The 18,949-nt window shown below is 45.0% G+C and overlaps 6 protein-coding genes across 6 annotated transcripts; 5 read left to right on the top strand and 1 right to left on the bottom strand.

The window, feature by feature from the left end:
* Nucleotides 1-91: 91 nt before the first annotated feature.
* I203_104269 (uncharacterized protein) lies at nucleotides 92-1,829 on the bottom strand (the record flags this gene model as incomplete). The annotated part of the gene is made up of 6 exons (XM_065517501.1): nucleotides 92-585; nucleotides 656-800; nucleotides 902-1,094; nucleotides 1,164-1,310; nucleotides 1,389-1,626; nucleotides 1,724-1,829. The coding sequence occupies 6 exons, from the start codon at nucleotides 1,827-1,829 to the stop codon at nucleotides 92-94; spliced, it is 1,323 nt and encodes a 440-aa protein (XP_065374319.1).
* A 381-nt stretch (nucleotides 1,830-2,210) lies between these two features.
* I203_104270 (uncharacterized protein) lies at nucleotides 2,211-2,663 on the top strand (the record flags this gene model as incomplete). Its single annotated transcript, XM_065517502.1, has 4 exons — nucleotides 2,211-2,330; nucleotides 2,400-2,427; nucleotides 2,495-2,534; nucleotides 2,618-2,663. The coding sequence occupies 4 exons, from the start codon at nucleotides 2,211-2,213 to the stop codon at nucleotides 2,661-2,663; spliced, it is 234 nt and encodes a 77-aa protein (XP_065374320.1).
* Nucleotides 2,664-2,694: 31 nt separating this feature from the next.
* I203_104271 (uncharacterized protein) lies at nucleotides 2,695-4,673 on the top strand (the record flags this gene model as incomplete). The annotated part of the gene is made up of 3 exons (XM_019144140.1): nucleotides 2,695-3,233; nucleotides 3,294-3,712; nucleotides 3,778-4,673. 3 exons carry the CDS (start codon nucleotides 2,695-2,697, stop codon nucleotides 4,671-4,673), a joined length of 1,854 nt encoding a protein of 617 aa, XP_019007189.1.
* A 2,225-nt stretch (nucleotides 4,674-6,898) lies between these two features.
* I203_104272 (uncharacterized protein) lies at nucleotides 6,899-11,421 on the top strand (the record flags this gene model as incomplete). Its single annotated transcript, XM_019144139.2, has 5 exons — nucleotides 6,899-8,092; nucleotides 8,150-9,090; nucleotides 9,151-10,855; nucleotides 10,920-10,975; nucleotides 11,052-11,421. The coding sequence occupies 5 exons, from the start codon at nucleotides 6,899-6,901 to the stop codon at nucleotides 11,419-11,421; spliced, it is 4,266 nt and encodes a 1,421-aa protein (XP_019007188.2).
* Nucleotides 11,422-12,175: 754 nt separating this feature from the next.
* I203_104273 (uncharacterized protein) lies at nucleotides 12,176-12,878 on the top strand (the record flags this gene model as incomplete). Its single annotated transcript, XM_019144138.1, has 2 exons — nucleotides 12,176-12,455; nucleotides 12,526-12,878. 2 exons carry the CDS (start codon nucleotides 12,176-12,178, stop codon nucleotides 12,876-12,878), a joined length of 633 nt encoding a protein of 210 aa, XP_019007187.1.
* A 421-nt stretch (nucleotides 12,879-13,299) lies between these two features.
* I203_104274 (uncharacterized protein) lies at nucleotides 13,300-15,460 on the top strand (the record flags this gene model as incomplete). The annotated part of the gene is made up of 10 exons (XM_019144137.1): nucleotides 13,300-13,353; nucleotides 13,429-13,694; nucleotides 13,802-14,009; nucleotides 14,067-14,076; nucleotides 14,136-14,286; nucleotides 14,397-14,522; nucleotides 14,580-14,804; nucleotides 15,043-15,189; nucleotides 15,262-15,298; nucleotides 15,374-15,460. 10 exons carry the CDS (start codon nucleotides 13,300-13,302, stop codon nucleotides 15,458-15,460), a joined length of 1,311 nt encoding a protein of 436 aa, XP_019007186.1.
* Between the last annotated feature and the right edge of the window lie 3,489 nt (nucleotides 15,461-18,949).

The following is an 18,949-nucleotide window of genomic DNA, read 5'->3' on the forward strand; positions in this document are numbered from 1 at the left end:
CCGCTACTACTTGATAGCCTAATGACTGATGCTTCTTTCGCTGAATTACTAATCTTGAAATCTTGATCCTCTCTGAAATACTCCAGAAGCTCTACATACCAGCTTCCAGCATATCACCATCTTCCACCTCTGTCTCTTCAATCCTCAATGATCTATCCAACTTCTCCCCGTCAAACATTATATACCACTTGTCAGCTTCATCAACTGGTCTACCCAATTTCTTCAGGTAGAATCGAATGACCGAATGGAGTTTGAGCGTTTTGGGTCCTTTCATACGTTCTTCCCCAAATGACGAAGATATTTTGAAATGTATTATATCCTGTTGTGCCTGTGTCTGTGTTTGTGTCTGAGTCTGGGTCTGAGGTAGAGATTGCGATTGCGATTGCGATTGTGTTCGTGTTTGAAGCTGAGAAGTATAAGATGGTTTGGAAAATATTGAGGGAGAATTACCATTCGGATTCAGTGGTATCACATCATCCTCTCCCTCTTCATCATCATCATTGTTGTTACTGAACGATAGATCTTCCTCCAATGCCCTTATCTTATCGGCTTCCAACTTCATCCAATAATCTTTCTCGTAACCAACTATGAATATACAAAGCTGTCAGCTACTTCTTCATCGCATTGCATGCAATTTTTACGAGATTTGACTCACTCATCTCAGCTTTGTCCAATATACCCAATTGCGCAGGTGTAGATCTCGGATATACCCTCTTATCGTCATATACTAATATAACATCTTCGGGACGTTTCTGTATGCGTTCACTCAAGATTGAGATACCCGTTGACATTGGGCCGGTCTATCGGTGAAAATCAGATGTTAGCAAGACATTTCCCCTTTGTGTTGGATCAGAGAGAAAGCATGTATGGCTAGACTTTGGCAATGACATCAGATACTTACTCTAGATAGAATCAACGTTCTGGCTTTCTGATATTCCTTAATAGCAGCCGGAGCGGCAGTCTGCTTTTTCTCTGGAGGAGCTTGCATTCGTATGGTGACATGTACTTTTTCAACATCGTTTCTATCTTTCTCCGGGGAGCTGGCTGAATCTTCCAGAGGCGCTTGATCACCATACTTCTCGCTCATATGCTCGCTATGGATACATCTCCCATGTCAGCCAAGTCATCAAGGTATCATTGGAATGAGCTTTAAAAACGCATACCGAACAAGTTTGACAATATCCGCTTTGCTCTTCTCACTCATCTCCGGCGGAGGAGTAAGCTGGACTCTCTTCCTCGTGACTTTCTTCATGTGCTTCGAACTTGATCCACCTACGATTCCAATTTCTTCATCGGAATCATCAATAACACTGTGGGCGAAATGAACATGAGAAGATATTTTGTCAGCGAACACTCTTACAACCATCTATTCAATGGTTTTCACTTACATCATGTCCGCTCTTTCTTCCTTACTGCCTCTGATCTGACTACTACTCTTTCTTGATCTACTTCCATTCTTCTGATCACCATTAGAACCGTGTCTTGTCCATGCAGGTAAGTCAAGTGTGGGTTTCTTAAGGGGCGCTTTGCGGGGTTTCTTCTTTCGTTGACTGCCGGGCGAAGCATCATCGTCGTCTTCGGAGTCGGAGTGAGTGCGAATGGGTGGAGTAGGGGATCTAGGAGCGGCTAGAAGGGTGGTTCGTATCAGGGGTCAGTACATATTCAATGAGTTTAGCAGGATAGACAGACAGAGGGTAATGAGAGGAACAAAGGGTTGACTTACTGGTCTCTCTGATTATTGGTCTACGTCTACTGACGAAGAAATCGTCATCACTATCTGAGTCGAAACTGATTGGGTTTGTCGCTTTTCCTTTGCCCTTGTCTGACATGATGGTAGAGATGAGATCTTCAGGAAGGGGAACCAAACAGACGGAATTAACCGAAGGGTGACAGAGGAGAGATCCCGTTCGTTTCGGTTGTTAATGGTGTACGGTACGTTGTCTTGATGTGCGTTATAGGGTCAGCAGAGCTTGCATGTGTGAGAGCACGATGTCTTCCTGTGTTGCTCGATGGGACATAGCAAGTGGGGAAGAAAGAGAAAGAGAAAGAGGAAAAGAAAGGAAAGACGTTGAAGATGATGGTTGAAGAAGTTGAGTAATCTTTATTGACATGTTTCAGGCACGGAATCGCCAGAAAACAGGTTGACCACAAACTGCACCATGGGTATGGGTATATGAAATCACAGTCTCTACTCATCCTCATCTTGATATATGACCCCATCTCAGTCTTCCAATCTCCTCCTCTCGCCCATGTCCATGACCCCTCGTATACGTCTACCTATACCTAGACTGACCCTGTTCACGGGCGGTAAAGAGTGTTCGCTGTGTGAGGTGGGTACGAACACACCCTCATTCGATCAGTGGTTTACTCGATACTGATGTACTTGATTTCTATTACAGATAGCCAAGCTAGACCTTGAGAAGCTACGTCGAACAACACCATTCGAATTGGATCTATGGAACATACGAGATCCACCTGAAGGGACTGACGAGAGGGAAGCTAAAAAGTGGAGACGATTGTATCAATACGATATCGTAGGTCTTCTTCGTCACATACAACTGATCATTGCATACTACTGTATGAGCTGACATCATATTGATGATGCATTGCGGAATAGCCCGTCCTTCATCTTGACGATAGACGAATCGCAAAACATCACATAGATCAGGAGAAGCTCAGCAAGGTGATTGAGGAATGGCAATTGAGCCAGGGAAGTGGGCAGGGGCAGAAGGAGGGGGTGAAGAAGAATCAATGAAAGTTGAAACGGACAAGAGTGGAATGAAAGGTGGAATCAGATTCAGAGCGTATAAAAGCCTTCTGACCTGTTTCGATACCAATCGGGATGCAGACGGCTGTAATGCGAATGAAGATGGAATAGGAAAAAAAGTGGAAAGTGACATACCACCTTGGCGAAGATATATCGGTCGAGTTTTCCTTCAGTTCCCTTCGCCGATAGGTGAGTATACCCCCAAGGACGAATGGGATATATACTCTAGGATACTATCTACGACGTTCTTGGGATTTAGCGATATTCCTATCGGAAGTGATGTAGAGGTTATCGATCTATCCAAGTCAACAGCGAGTGAATCTAGGTCGATAGATGAGATGAGCTTTGAGATCGATTTGAATCCATCTAGAGGGCTTGTGGGGCCGGATGGGGAGCAAGGTGGGGATGTACTGTATGATGAACCTATACGAGAAGCGGTAGAAGTAGATCAAGGTAGATCAAACAAGTCAGTATCAATCTCAACCATACTAATTGCATATCAGCTGACGTGAGATTTGATTTATAGTCAAGAATGCTGGAACTGTTTATCGACTGGACATGCCTACTTGTCATGTCCTCATCCTAAGAATCACATGATGATCAGACATTCTCGAGATGTCTTTCTGTACAAGAAAGATTACGCTATGCCGGAATACGTCCAACCTGCCTTCGATATGTATCTCAGCATGAAAGTCACCGAGGAAGAGAAATTGAGGAGATTAGAGCTACTCGATCAATTTGGACTTCCAACAGGGACATTATCAGAGATTCTACAAGATGCTATTTCTTTCATACCTCCGGATGACGATATTTATGAAGAAGGACAAGAGGAAGAAGGATACCTGATTAGAGAGAAGATGGAAGTGAAAAGGAGAAGAAAAAGATGGGATTGGTATGACGGTATGATGAGGTGGGGTTATCCACCTGGCTGGATAACTGCTAAAGGTCAGTTGTATCAGATGCATATGATTGATACTGATACGGATCTGACGTTGTGTTTGGATTTGAAGATCCCATACAAGAAACTAGACGGCGTATAGAGTTACTTGAGATTTTTACAAAGGCGTTTGAATATAATAAGGAGGAAGATGATGACGATCAACTGGAGATATATGGTGGGGATCTCGGTGCTTCACCACCAGGTTCTTCGCATGATGACGTGGGCTCTTCGTCCGAAGACGCATCAGAATCATCCTCTTCTGGATCCACTCATGATGACAACAACGATCATGGTATGGTCGATATGGATATTGACGACCATGAACATAATTCAGATTCGGTTCCTGTTAGACTTGAAAACGTTAGGGAATTATCAATCAACGAATTTCAACCACCTTCACCTATCTCTCATCCTATCAAAGAACCTCCCCCCTCACCGAGACCTCCTGCCTCACCATGTCCACCTCCTCCAATGGACGATAGACCACCCACACCTCCATTCCCACCTCCCCCCTCGCCTGATATCCCACTTCCCCCACCACCGGATGATATCCCTTCTCCCCCTCCTGCTCCGCCTGCACCGCCTTCACCCACTTCTCATCCTAATCCATATCTTCGACAACACTATGCACTTCAATCGCAGCGGAAAGATTTCGCTTCTCCGCCAACTGCACCTCGAAACCTCAATCCTCACATCTACAGTCCCAATGAATTGAGAAGGCTTGAAAATCATTCATCCCATCTAGGTACACAATACCAAACACCGATATCTCAACCTCGTTCAGGTACCGATGCAGTCTCACATATTCCGCACTCACCTGTATCCCATAGCTTACCATCCATGCCTAAAGCTATGAGATCGTTTCCAACACCTCGAAGATGGGTTAAATACCATACGGACCTATTTGACTCGGAAAGGTTGATACCGTATTTCGAAGGTAGACCTTTCCCTATCGGACGTTATTGAATTTGAATCTACATATATCTTGCATTATATCTTGATAATTCATTTGCATATAGTTTGGAATGCATTCCAGTAACCTGTACGATCGAACAGATGTGGACATTCTGTTCTCGGGACTCAAGTTGAGAGTGAATCCCTCATGATAATTAAACGATACCAGTAGAAATACAGGTTCCTCTAGTAGCCAGCGTAGGGGTGCAGAGCCACTTACATCCGCTGACATGAGGATAGATAAACAAGACCAACCACATATAATCGTCTTTAAATGAAGAATTATACATAACTCGAAAAGTCAGAAGTGAAAGTCGCCTCGGGGCGAAATCTCGAAAGTGATCCTCGCTTATTTAGATACAGAGCGATATTTCATTGGCCACTTCTCAGAAAGGCACAAAGCGTTAATGCTCGTCATGTCAAACATTAACCGCCGAAATGAACAGGACAGGTGCTAGGATACCTATATGAATGCTTTCAGGTATCGGTATCTTACACGTACTACTTGTACAGAACTGTGCACTAACTGCCCTTGACGCTCCTGTCGGTCATTAATTGTACACGACTCAGCCTGAGCTCAGGTATTTCCTAAGATTTTCAGGATCATCTGGCATGATATGTGCCGAAGACAAGCATGATGATGATGTTGGTGATTATTTGACCAAGACACCTCACAAGGATGTTTCGTCCTGATCGCTGTTATTCACTATGATGTCCAATCATGTTTCACACAGATGGATCTACTCGTTCATCAGATGTACAGACTCGGTCTTATGCAGGATACTGTGATCTACAAACTGCCAGCTGAGCTGTAAAACCACAGAGATCCGCCGGGACCATCAAAAGTCGATGGAAGTCAGAGAATATCCGATTGATGTCAGAAATAACCCAAAAGGGTAATCAGGTAACGAGGCACCGAGAACCCATAGATGAAAAAGGGTAAAAGTCACGTTTTTTCGGATTCTTCTCCCTTTGCTGCTTCTCTCCCCTCGACTCTAGACTACCGCCGCCACCTTGACCCTCCTACAGAATCAATAATCAATACTCGATTCCAAATAGTACGAGTAAAGTATGAAATTTATCCATCCCATACGCACCTAACCATCAACCATCAACCAACAGTTGATCTTCAATCATCCACCATCACCCATTCAATCACCATCGACCCACCTGAATCATCGAGACCATCGCCTTGAATCGTCAATTGCTACATACCATCAACCTAGTCAAAACCCCCACTCACTTGAATATTGAATCAATAAGTGGAAGTGAAACATCAAGGTTACTTACTGGCCTGCACCGTATCCGTTATATCCGATCAAATCCAATCCAGCACAGTACAACATCTACCGCACACATCCCATCCTTTGACTCGACAGCCTGTGCGCAAACCATCATTACACCAATCTGCCGCAACGTACCATACCATACCATACCACTCAGAGACAGCTATATCTGATCACAGCGTGACAGAAGCGGGAAGACAGTTGTGAGTCCGAAAATCTCTTGGTCTTGGATCTTTCAGTCTGAATATAGTCGTCACTTCCTACCCTTCAATGGCGCCTCTGTCATTTGCCGGTGGGATGCATCACGTCGATGTCAACCCACCGATGGAGTGTCATGAATGGTGATTTCCTGTGTTTTCGGCTTTACGAATTACGAATATCCCACGAGCAGAAGTAGAAGTATCTGGAGGGGATTGAGACGGTATATCCTTTGACGAGACTTGTCTTTTCAACCTTTTGCCATTGCCGCATTGTGTTATCAACGACTTTCCCATTATTCTCTCCAGATCGTCTCACAGTCGGTGTTTCCCACCTTTTTTGTGGCAATCATCCTTTCATCTCGTCGCATTGGGACTTCCATTCTTTGCTGATACTTCCGTCTACTCGCAGCTCCCGCTATATATCATCTTCTTCTATACTCGCCCGTCAGCAAAACAACCCGACAAGATTTCTCCCCCGGCCCAATCACCAGACGTCTCGGGACCTTCACCTAGATCAACTACTTCGTCCAAATCATCACCCGTATCCACCAATTCAGGAAGCAGTACAACCACACAGAAGTTAAGACCACTCCTACCTAAACCTATCAAGCCTTCACCGGCTCTACCAGGCTCTGGTCCTGCAGCAAGATCAAAACCTACCGGTCGGAGTGGTAGTAGCAATTCTCAACGTGGAGTAGGGAGCCATCAGCCGAAACATACCACCAACAACCACACGGGTTCTTCTGGTAACATGGATAAGTTACCTTGGAGGACCTCATCGGGAGGTAAGAAAGGTCCTTTCACAGTAGATTCAGGAGGAGGGAAACATCATCATCAACAGCAGCATCAACATGTCAGTCCGAGAAATCAAAGACAACCTGAACGACCACCTTCTGCATCTTCCTCACGACACTCCAACCCTCCCACTCCATCTATGTCTCCCGCCGTACCCATCAATAGGAAGAATGGATCATTTGCATACCCTTCTCAACCTTATCCTTCTTTCCCTCAAGTTTCAACTAGCGCAGGTCACCATTCCAGAGAAGGCTCATACCATCAATCATCCATCGCCACCACTCCTACTCCGCTCACCCCAATTGATTCTATAACTGCGTTAGGTGCAAGCGCAGGTGGAAACGCTTTCTCCCTCGGCGCTCAAGCATCATCCTTGGGACCCGGAGGACCATCACAATCATCATACGGACCTTCTTCTTACAACTCTCAATACGCTCGTTCCGCACCAAACAAACGAAACCAACCACAAAGTCAACCTGCACTGTCGACTACTCCGCTGGATCCCCCTCCTTCTCCTTGGACCAATCAAAACAACTCCGGTATGCTACAAAATCAGCCTGCATTCGATTGGTCGAACTTGCCCAATCCCAGTAGTTGGTTAACACCCGAAACCACTCAACCCGCACCAGTTGAAGAGAATGCCGTAGATCCTGGGATATTCGATACTCTCGCTGAACTGGTACAACAAAGTCAGGAGAAAGCTACCAACGGCGCAGCATTCGACTTCTCAGCCCACTTCCCTGCTCCGGGATCTTCGTCATCCTCCATTTCATCTGTGCCATCAATCTCGCAAGGCAGCACGAGTCTTCTAAGTCGTCGTTTACAAAATCAACAGAACAGCAATACATCCCCTCCTTCCAACGGCAATAATAATATGTATCAGACTTCTGTACCACCTCCATCTGGGTCTTTCTGTGATTCTATATCGTCTCTTACTGGGTATGGAACTCCGGGAAGTTACGGTAACATGAACTTCTCACAATTCGCATCCCCTCAGGAACACCAGCAACAATTCCAACAGCCGCAAAGAAAGAGTTCGACTGCCCCCTCAACACCGTGGCCGTTGCCTGATAGACTTGGTGGATATGTGGAGACTCCCGTGACGACACCTGGTGGAAGTGATTTCGGTGGTTTCAACAGTCCAGTTGAGGTGAGCATTTGATTTGTTTTTGTCATAACCTGATCTGGTTTATTGATCATCAACTAGGTGTCTGCCGGTTCTCACTCCAATCGATACCCTCCTATCGCCCCTCGACGGCGAGAAGCCCCTCAACCCCCTGCACCAGGATATCCCAGTCTGCCAAGTAACTCTGGTAGCCTTCCCTCTTCTCAGATGCCTTCTCGAGCAGGTTCCGAAGCTCCTCGCGGGGAATCTTCCACCGGTACACCACAAGGCGTCAGCCTAGACACTCTTCCACCCTTGCCTGCTGGATTATCTATAGAGCATCTGGCTCAATACGGCACTGCGGGATTAGAAATGGCAATCAGGATGGGAATGGGGATTGCCATGGGGCTGAACGCCCAACAGCCCAATCAGGACCCAAATGCCGGGTCATCCATCTGGCCTTCGATGCCTGCTGATGCACCTACACCTGGATATTTCCAAAATGTATCGTCACCTGAAGGTTCGGGTTCTCAGAAAGGAAGAAACGTTAGTATCGTTGATGATATTCTAAACGACGATTTCCTTCATGGTAGAATGCCAACTACACCACTCGCCACTCCACCCATCAGTACTATCGGTTCTTACCCCGTCACCCGACGACCATCTCAAAGCGACGTGACTTCACCTGTACTACCTGAAGTCGGATCGCCCGAACAGATGGCTAGGAAAGATCCTTTAGCGACTCAAGTCTGGAAAGCCTACGCACGTGCTAGAGAGGTTTTGCCTAATGGTCAAAGGATGGAAAATTTGACTTGGAGGATGATGCATCTGACTCTGAAGAAGAAGGAAGAAGAAGCTGCGGCAAAGGAAAAGGCAGAAAGGGAAGAACAAGAGAGGTTGGCCAAAGAATATATTGCGGAAGTGGAAGAATCCAGAGATGCTGTGCCTACTACCACGCCCAACGTAGAAGCTGAACGAGGTAGACCGAAAGGAAAATCGAGGATAGTAGGGTTTGCTGGAGCTGCTAGTAATCCATCGCCTGAGTGAGTTATGCCATTTATGTCTTGATGATCTTAGCTAATGTATTCACCTGCAATGTTTAGCGGAATGGACATTGATTGGCGTGCGGCAAGTCGATCTCGATCGCGTATACCTATGGATATCGATTGGAGAGCATCGTCCCGATCAAGGTCGAGATCCGCTTTACCGTTCAGACAAAATCCTTTCAGCGAACATCATGCTCATCAGCTTCTTGCTTCTGGTGGCACACCCACGGCTGAAATGGGCATGCACATGCCATCCCAGAATGAGTGGGCAAATTCCACTAGGAAAGCGCCGGACCTTCCTGGACCCAGATCAGCTGGATCGAGCTTCTCACGATCGCATCCTAACAAATCATTACCACCAGTGCAAGAAGGTCCGCTCGACATTCAGCCTTCTTTGAAGCAACCCCATTCGCTCGACATGCTTGCTGCTTCCGCACCTCCGAACGGGGCTATCACTTTGGACGAAATCCAAGCGGCTCTAGCTGCGGGTCTTAGTCCGACATCAAGAGATAGACAGCCTCATCTCCCAGGTATCAACGGTCCAGGCCTTTACTCTGAAACAGAAGAGAACTTCCATCCTCAATATGGATATCTACCTAGAAGAGTACGAAAGACAAGCTTCGATCATACTGTACAGGCTCATGAAGAAGGAGATGGCGATCTAGGAGTGTCACCCACATCTCAGTTCAATCCTCGAAAGAGACAGGCGGAAGCTTCACCCAGAGATGGAAAGACTATACCATTGCCTGAAGGCGATTCTGGCTTCCCCACATCGAACTTTACATTCAGCTTCCCCCAGTCATACGACAACTTCTTTGACATTGCTGCTGCTAGTGGAACTACTCCTGCAGGTAACGAGGGTTTGAACATGTCTGAGATCACCGCCGAAGATATAGCTGAATGGGCATCAAGTCAACCTGCTACAGCCGATACATCCGCATTTGGATCTCCTTCAGCATTCGGTCTAATTGAGCCTACAATTGCAGGGGCAGGATTATCGTTACCTAATATTGGTTCACCGACACAATCGTCACAACCTGGAGGCGATAACCCATTCGATTTCCAACAATTGATGCATTTATACCTTAATGCCAATTCAGCTGCTTCACCTTTTACCCACATCAACCCTTCTCAGGTGCTAGGTGCACTGCAGAATCAACTTTTATCCAATGGTAATGCCAATACCGATGCTTCGCCTAATGCGATTTCTCCTTCGAGTCTGAATGGTGCACCTACTCCTGGAACTACCACCAGTCAAAGTGGGAATACGATCAAGCCATTACCCAAATCCGTTGGTGGGAAAGCAGTCGACAAATCATCGATGCCACCTCCTTCTTTACCTTTTTCTGGTTCTTCAAATGGATCTGGACCTGTTAGATCTAACAGTTCGCCTAATCTACAGACTTTGCGCATCCCCTCCCAAGGTCAGGGAAGCTCACTGACTAAAGGCCATGACAAGAATACTTCGTTAAGTGGCTCACTTGGCAAATCGAAATCGAAATCCAAGAACAGGGACAACAACAATCACAACAATAATAACAAGAACGACCGAATCGATCTTGGTGGTGGTGGTGAAGGAGAAGAGCATGAAGAAGATGATAATGATGACGATGGTGTACCTGAACCTGAGAGTGGACCTGGATCCATCATCAATACGGGTGAATCACCTACGATGTGTACGAATTGTCAGACTACGAATACACCCCTTTGGAGGAGAGATCCTGAAGGCCAACCATTATGTAATGCTTGTGGACTGTTCTATGTGAGTAACAATCGTGTAATATAAGGTCGCCGATAACGATGCTGATTGTGTGGGGGTGATGTAGAAACTACACGGGGTGGTCAGACCGTTATCTCTGAAGACTGACGTGATCAAGAAGAGGTATGTTGTCTCACTTCATGTCCCAAAGTAATTGCTCGTAAGCTGATTGTTTTTTTTTTGTGCTGTTGGTAAATAGGAATAGAGCGGGTCCAGGACCAAAGGGCGAAGGTGGATCACGTAAAAATAGTGTATCTGGTCCATCGACTTCATCAACTTCTACGACTAATACTAAAGGGTCTAATACCAATAACACCGGCGGAAGTGGCAACAGCAAAAAATCTGGTGGTAATACGACTGCGACGACGAATGGTACAAGCGGTGGAAAGAAGGCTAGAAGATCTTCAGTCGACGTGTCCCTCTTGAACAACGATGATGATCAGACGGCATCATTATCTGCCTCTGCGTCTGCGTCTGTTTCTGGATCTTTACCTAATGATCTGAGTCCCTTGGGTATTGGAAACGGGAATAGTATGACAAGTCTGTTAAGTATAAGTGGTGGGAAGTAATCGAAATTCGGCTTCGGTTTGTTGTTGTTAACTCAAATTCAGACATTTCAATCTTATTTGCATTCAAATATTCATTTCTATCTACAATTACATTCTTACCTTATTTTCGCACTTTTTCCTTTGGCCTGCGTTGTGTGTTTTGATATCGAACGATACAGTCGGGTTAGGATTGAATTTTCGTATAGAATAGAATCTCCAAAGTAATGTGAATCTCAATATTCTCTCTCGTAGGATTGGATTGTAATAATAGAATAATAATTCGTTCTTCTCTTGAGTTTGTCAGTTCGATGGACGTATGCAAAACATGCGAAACGTAAAAAGCAAAACGTGTCTGAGCTTGAATGATGGATCCTTGAACACATGATGCTTCATGCCATCAACGATGGATGACATCAGTTCCCACCACCTGATGGTAGCGCAAGTGACCTTCTGCTGTGTATAGAAAACAAAGGTTATTCTGACTTGTACATCTCACTGTACAATACTAGCATACATTTTTTAACTCACTGTTGATTCTTGGGTTACAAGAAGTTTTCGTGGCTATGCGTCTCCCCGGTAGGGAATGAAAGGAACGAGCATTGAGTCGATTTCATATTCAGATCAATTCGAGTCAGCATTCGATTTGGATTGTATCGGAAGATCATGTAAGAGAGTCGGACCAGGAGAGTATGTACAGTATAAGTTATACATCCTCAAATATCAACTTGTTCATCTTGATATAAACACATAGCACAGTAGAACATATTGAAACGAAATGAGTGACACAGCCACAGATACAAATACCGACGCAAGTGCAACCGACACTACTACCAAAGAGGAAAGTACCAAACCTATTAAATCTTCTAAGAGGTCTTCACCGAAACAGAGGTTCTCTTACAAGACTGAAGACAGTACCACATCCGAAATCAGTTATTGGCCATCCTCTTCCCAGCGAGATTCCAATAAACGCCGAAAATGGTATATCAGCGAATCCACCGCTAGTACAGATGGAAAAGAAGAATCCAGTGGAGCCAAACCTACTTTGTTGAGCTTGAGTGAGCTCAAATCAAGTGACAACATAGCATACAACAAAATATACCGAAAAATTCGCTGCTGCGGGTAAAGGAAAAGGCGCGCCAAAGTTGAAGAAGGTCGATAGATTCACTTTTGACGATGATGGAAAGACCAATACTATCACTATCTCGTCGACCTGTACAAAGGGTGATGAGAAAAATACGAAGTACTATGTTCATTCTGTAGATGGTGAAGGGAATAATACAAAGTCCCAAGGATTGACGTGGGACGAGATTACTTCGGAAGATCAGAGTGAGGGGTTGAGGAGTAAAGTGGCGGAAAGAATGAGGGAGAGAGGGAGAGAGAAATATATTTACAAAGATAGTACGACTGCAGAAGGTAAGTCCAGTAACGCCAGTAAATCAAGAAGGAGTCGCGAAGGCAGAAGGGCGAGGAGCGGTTAAAATAAATAAGCCGATACTGCATGAATGATCCTTGTGTCGGATTATCCGTAGTATCGTAATTCATGGCAAAGAGACGAGATGATGACTTAACGCCACCATATCAATCTTCCTGCTTTTTACTGGAACAACTGAAGTCTCACATCCTTTGTTGGCAGTTGTTCAATGTACTGTAAGCATTGATAATTTGTACTGATGATGAACTTGTGGCCCTTGTCTTTGGGAGCACAAAGGAGGACAAGTCCATATGGCCCGCTTTCACCATCAAATTATATCAAGATGACATCATTTCCCATCAAAAGGTGATCAGCGTTCAACGATGATATATAGATTACTCATAGACTGGAACCTTTTCGTTCAAATCGGCCATACAGCGCGATAATCCGTTACCGACGATTCTATATATGCATGATCCCCAAACAAAATGTCGTTAATAGAGACTACCTTGGGTACTTTCAAGCCGGAGCCAGAACTTTTTGTAAGTGACTTCCCGATGGGTCGAGCGTGCTGCTTGTCCATGCGAGAGCTAATGCACGGCAGATGCCACATGTAGTATCACATCGATGGGATGCCTTATTTCACCCCTTATCATCATCCATTACGTACTCTCCCCCACATTCCGGGGCTGAAAGACGACAGCCAATTTCAGTCCATCACCATCATAAGTCTCCCACCTACTCCTGGAGTTCCGGTAAATCGAAAGATATTGGACAAAGTGATACGAACTTACCTCCATGAAGATGATGTGCTGTCTCCTGGTTTGATGCGAAATATAGTCCATCGATCACAGAATCACGGAACCGGTCTTGTACTTGAGGAGTCAGTACTGGAATGGATTTCTCAGTCTACCCAATTTGATCTTGTGATTATCGATAAGACCATCAGCATAGCTCAAAAGTCTTCAACCCTTTTCTTTCAATAATCAGCAAGCTAGGTTGGCCATTCCCGGAGATCACCGGATCATACCTCTATCGAACCGAGAATGGTGATTTGAAGACCGGTCTATACCCTGTCTATCGTCTATATCCAGATACTTCCAAGGCATTCTTATTGGGATGCTATGCTGTGCATGATGGATTAGGAGGATATTCGATGCTGAACAAGGTGGATGGAGATGGGAATCTGATGATAGTCGTACCTTCCAGAATGTACAGTATGAATCGTCGAGGTAGCTTGCAAGGATTGCTATAGGGTGTCAAAGGTAGGCGGTCGAATATTTCTAGTGTTACAGCTTAATTAGTTACTAATGACGAGAGTCAGATATCTTCGATGTCGAAGGTCTTCCTACTAAAGCAGGAAGTAGAGTATTCGCCCATCTGAACGGCCGATTCCAAAAGCAAGAGACAGCTCCAAGCTTGAAGATCCATGAGGAGGCTGGTGCTGTCATTGTCGGAAAGGTCAAAACGTCCCAGTAAGTGGTAGACACTTTCCAGAAGAAACGATAAGTCGAAGATAGTATGATCATGCTAATAATTGAATAATCAAATGCCATTTCAAGGTTCCTGCGATCTGGATTAACAGTAAGTCAGCCCTGTCCATCTCATTGAGAGCGGCCAAGATGAATGTAAAGAAAGTCAATATCTCAGAGATTGTTGCTACAAAAGTTGAGATTCTAGGAGAAGATGAGATACCAAAAGCCATCGGAGCGTCAGTCATTCTCTGAATTCTGATCTCGTGGTCTGACTAAGTAAATTTTTCGAATAGATCGCAATGGAAGGATTTCGGGAAAGGTATATATGAGAGGTATCAATCCCGACATGAAGGTAGATTACCTCCCCTAGGTCATCGGGTAAGAGAATCGTCCAAGGTTGCCCAACAGGAAGAATGGGACGAAGAGAAGTTCCGCCGGATGAAAGAAAAATTTGGAAAAGCGGGTAAATGGTTCTTGGACCTGTTGGAGTGGAATGATGTGGATGAAGCAAGTTGTTTGTGAGTGGTCATTGTCCAATGAATGGGGTTGGTACGTGGGTTGCTGATGTACGGTAATACGGGTGTGATGGCAAATGTATCGAACTCACTGCTTTGGAATGGCTTCCAATTTATGGCGAACAAAAGCTAAATGAAGTATCCATCCCTCTTGGCAGACGTACCAAGTGAGAACCACAGTTCTTGACATCTCCTATAATTTATCATTCCGTATTGCTCAACTGACTTATCCGTTTTCCAGTCCCCTTGGATCATACGTTCCAGCAAGTATAGGAGGATTTCCTCATCTTGTCATCCCCGTAGGACAAGTCCCATTCCACAGTCTATCATCTCAGCGGATGGAAATGCAAACTATCTGCGCTAGTTTGGTAGGACCCCCGGGAACCGAGTGAGTACACCTTTTGTCGTTTCATCACGTATTTGGATGGTTGACATAGGTTCATACATTATATGTGTATAGCTTGAGTATAATTGGTGTGTTGTTACGGTTGAAAGAGGTATGTTGTCATTTGTCGAACCTGAATTGCAAACGGTAATTAGCTGAAGCTGGTTGTGTGGCTTTGAAATTGTAGGAAGGAGTGATCAAAGATGTCCAAACTGGTGGCGAGGCTTTCAAGCACCAGGGAGCTGCGCTGCTGGATGAGAATCCAGCTACGTGATTGCATAGAACAGTACACTGCAAATGTGTTCAACTTGAGTCAGATGACGAGTCGCCATCCATATTAGATGGGATGCAGTAAACATTGAACAGCCATTATGCACTCTCTACGACGGGAACTATTCGGTATCGTTTACTACACCCACCCCCTGAGTGGAGCTCTTGCTGCTTGGCAAGACGACTGCGGAAATGGCGTCCATTACTTACTGTCAGAGCCCTTCTTCAGCCATGGCGTGGGCTGTGCTCGGTCTAGATTGCCAGCTTCATGTTTGATACGGTTTGTAGCTCTTTCCCTCAATTCTTGATCAATCAGAAAGAGGTTCTGGGTACGACTAAGCCATACATCATGCTCGAATGTCAATATCGAACGAGCTCAAGGTATGGTGCAGCATTGTGAGTGATGGTATGGATAGCTACGTGGACGATTCGGCGTCCTCAACACGATAAAGTAAACAGGGAAGATGGAAGGGGGTGGCAACGCCACCGTGCGTGTCTCTAGGTGACGCCGAGCAATACGCTTGTCGAAATTTGCTGGAGCCGAATATAAGAGTCGTTAGCATTAGCTTCGGCCGTATCGTCTTCCTTTTAATGAACAGTGACAGATCAATAGCCATATTTTGCAAATTAAATTCATTCGCAATCCACTCTACATGGGCAGGATGAAAGTTGTGGTTTACCGCCTCCTTATCCAGCTGCACGATTTGCGTCCGAGAGCTCATCGGCATATGGACAAGAGAGAGGCCTCATCATCGGTCAGGAAGAGGAATTAATTAACGGATTTATCTACACAGAACTAACGCATGAGTGTTCAAGCTATGCAGTTCTTAGCATTCCCGATCATATACTAAATTACTTAGTTTCTTTTCTGATCACAGGACGTCACATGTGGGAGCAGCAGACACCATTGTGCGCAAGTGTGCAGCTGCATTTATGTATCATTGAAAGCTTGAGAGATTGTTATCATCACCGTGTTCAACGACGCATGCATGCATGCAGATTGCATGCAGATCACTTTTGATCGTCTGTTTCATCACCGACTATCACACCAAAACGCGCATTCCTCCGCTTCGTAGGAGAGAACGTGAAATTACGGTAAGGATTCGAACACCTAACGGCATTTTTCTCCTTGGATCAGATCGGTGGTCTCTCGTATCTTTTTCGCAGATATACTCTACCAGTACCGTTGAGAGCGACTTTGTAATTCTCCATAGATAGCCCTTGATGCTAAACCTTGCAGTATCAGTACAGCGCACAGTACTATAGCTGAGGGATGTCACAAATGCCGAACCGCAGTATTGGTATGGCAGTGATAAGGCGGTTTTGTCAGCTAGAAAGATACGAAGGGGTGTATCGCCGAAAAAGCGTCGTAAGAGTGTTTATTCCAGTTCATGGCGCCAGGTGAAAACGCCTCCATTTTCCCATTCTCATTTAATTTTTCTGAAGAGAAAGAGCGATTGATCCACTTTCAAACAACAACGACAACGAAACGTTTGGTAAGGGTTATGATAACCATACTCATAGTCAGACTGTATTGCTGTAACAATTCCGGTCAGCTGTTCAGTGTGTGAGATTGCATGAATTACCTTCATCGAGGTATCGTATCATCGATTACAAGAGAGAGAGAGAGAGAGAGAGAGATGATATCTAGGGTGATTTACTGCAGTTTTCAGCTTTCCATCCGGCAAAGGTACGAGTGAGTCATGCATGAGGCGCGTGCCATTGTAAAAACGTGAGAAAGAACGAAAGTGAGCAGTGAGTAAGTGTCTGTTTGATAGACCCTGGTAACCGCAGTTCAAGCTGAGTGGAGCTTTTGAGGGGCTTTTTTTAATATCGTAAAAGAACATATTGGCATTTTAAGATTAAATATGTTTTTACCCGAGAAACAAATACCAGTAAATCTCCATTTCCCCCTCCTGCAGGAAGGTGTTGACAAGAGTCACACATAAGTGGCGTTCATAATCATTGCATCCATCCCCTAGGTATCTCCCACGTACCATCACATATCCACTATGTTACAAGGTGATGCGATGAGAGATGTTGCCTCCATTCCACGTTATACGATATATGTCCGAGATGTGCAGAAAAGGGTTCTCCCAGACATCCTTTTCTACAGTAATAGGAACGACCAACAGGCACACAGGGAAGAAGGGAAAAAAGAAAGATCATCTTACGGTTAGTACTGTGCATAGTTTAAAAGTTTAGTGATATCTGGTACCAGTCCAGCAGTTGCATTTCTGTTGCCCTGCCCATCATCATCTCGAAGAGCAGAGAACAAAAGAGAACTTTCATCATCTTTCATTGTCTGCTGATATAAATCCATCTCCCGACCCCGAAGTTGACGGAGAGGACCAAAAGGAAAAAGAATAAAAAACGGTTCTATCGGTGGTATGGCCAGACCGGGGGGGAATGGTAATTAGTGTCAGATTCCAAATCATACGAGTAGATCAGATCGACATTCCACCCATCAGATTACGATTGCGATTACGATTACGATCATCCATTTCGCACTACCATCCTCGCTCTTACTGCTCCTCGATCCAATCGAGTCAGTGGAGACAAGACGAAAGGAAAATCAATTTGGAAGCATAGGCTCCACCCTCATACAATATCGTGTCTTCATACCCTCCAACATATTGGGAAGGGGTTTCTCAAAAAGGGTCCGAAGCGTTCATCTCGGTCATCTATCCGTCTATCCATCTATCCCCCATCTTGTTGCATTCTGACCACATCAACCTCCCATCCTCTGATTTACATTTGCATCAACAATACAATTCAGAAACCTGGTCATCGCGATTGGATCCTCGGCACCCTGCCATCAAACCCGACATTCGGACGGAGCATCTCCACAACATCAACGACCCCTTCGGTCTTATCCACTCAACAATCCATACCATCGCCCCACTGCATCAGCTGAAAGGGCTGCGTGCATGGATTATAACTTTTAAAAGTGAATTGGATGGACACATATTATCCATATCTTTGGGCATCTCGGAGTGAACTCGTCCGATATATTAAAGATTAGAAGTTTCAATATCAGATATCAGACAGATTGTAAGAACCATCCGTCAGGGCATAAAGGTATGTCACAAAATGTATATATGACATGCTCATCTGCTTTGCGTCTACAACGACTACGAAGGGCTCGATGTCGGTGTATGTGCCGGTGACCAGCACAAGCACAAGCACGATCTCGAGCTAATCAATATGATCTTGATTCTGCATAGTCTCTTACATCACCCCCCATCAGCATCAGCATACGCATCAGCTTTCATCAAACACAAGTACGAGGTTTTTATTGGTTTGGATTTTAATTAAACGACTACAAGACCGTTCTAGATCACCTTATATCATACCATCACCATCCTCACCATCAAAATCAATCAAAGCACAGTCCTCAAAGTGTGCATCATCCATCCTCGCCCGTCCTTCCCATTTACAAATTGGACTTATCAAACTACAAATAGCTCATCGGAGAGGGCAAGGCAAGGCA

The sequence above is a fragment of the Kwoniella mangroviensis genome (genome assembly GCF_000507465.2).
Source record: "Kwoniella mangroviensis CBS 8507 chromosome 1 map unlocalized Ctg01, whole genome shotgun sequence".
NCBI classification, from domain to species: Eukaryota; Fungi; Basidiomycota; class Tremellomycetes; order Tremellales; family Cryptococcaceae; genus Kwoniella; species Kwoniella mangrovensis.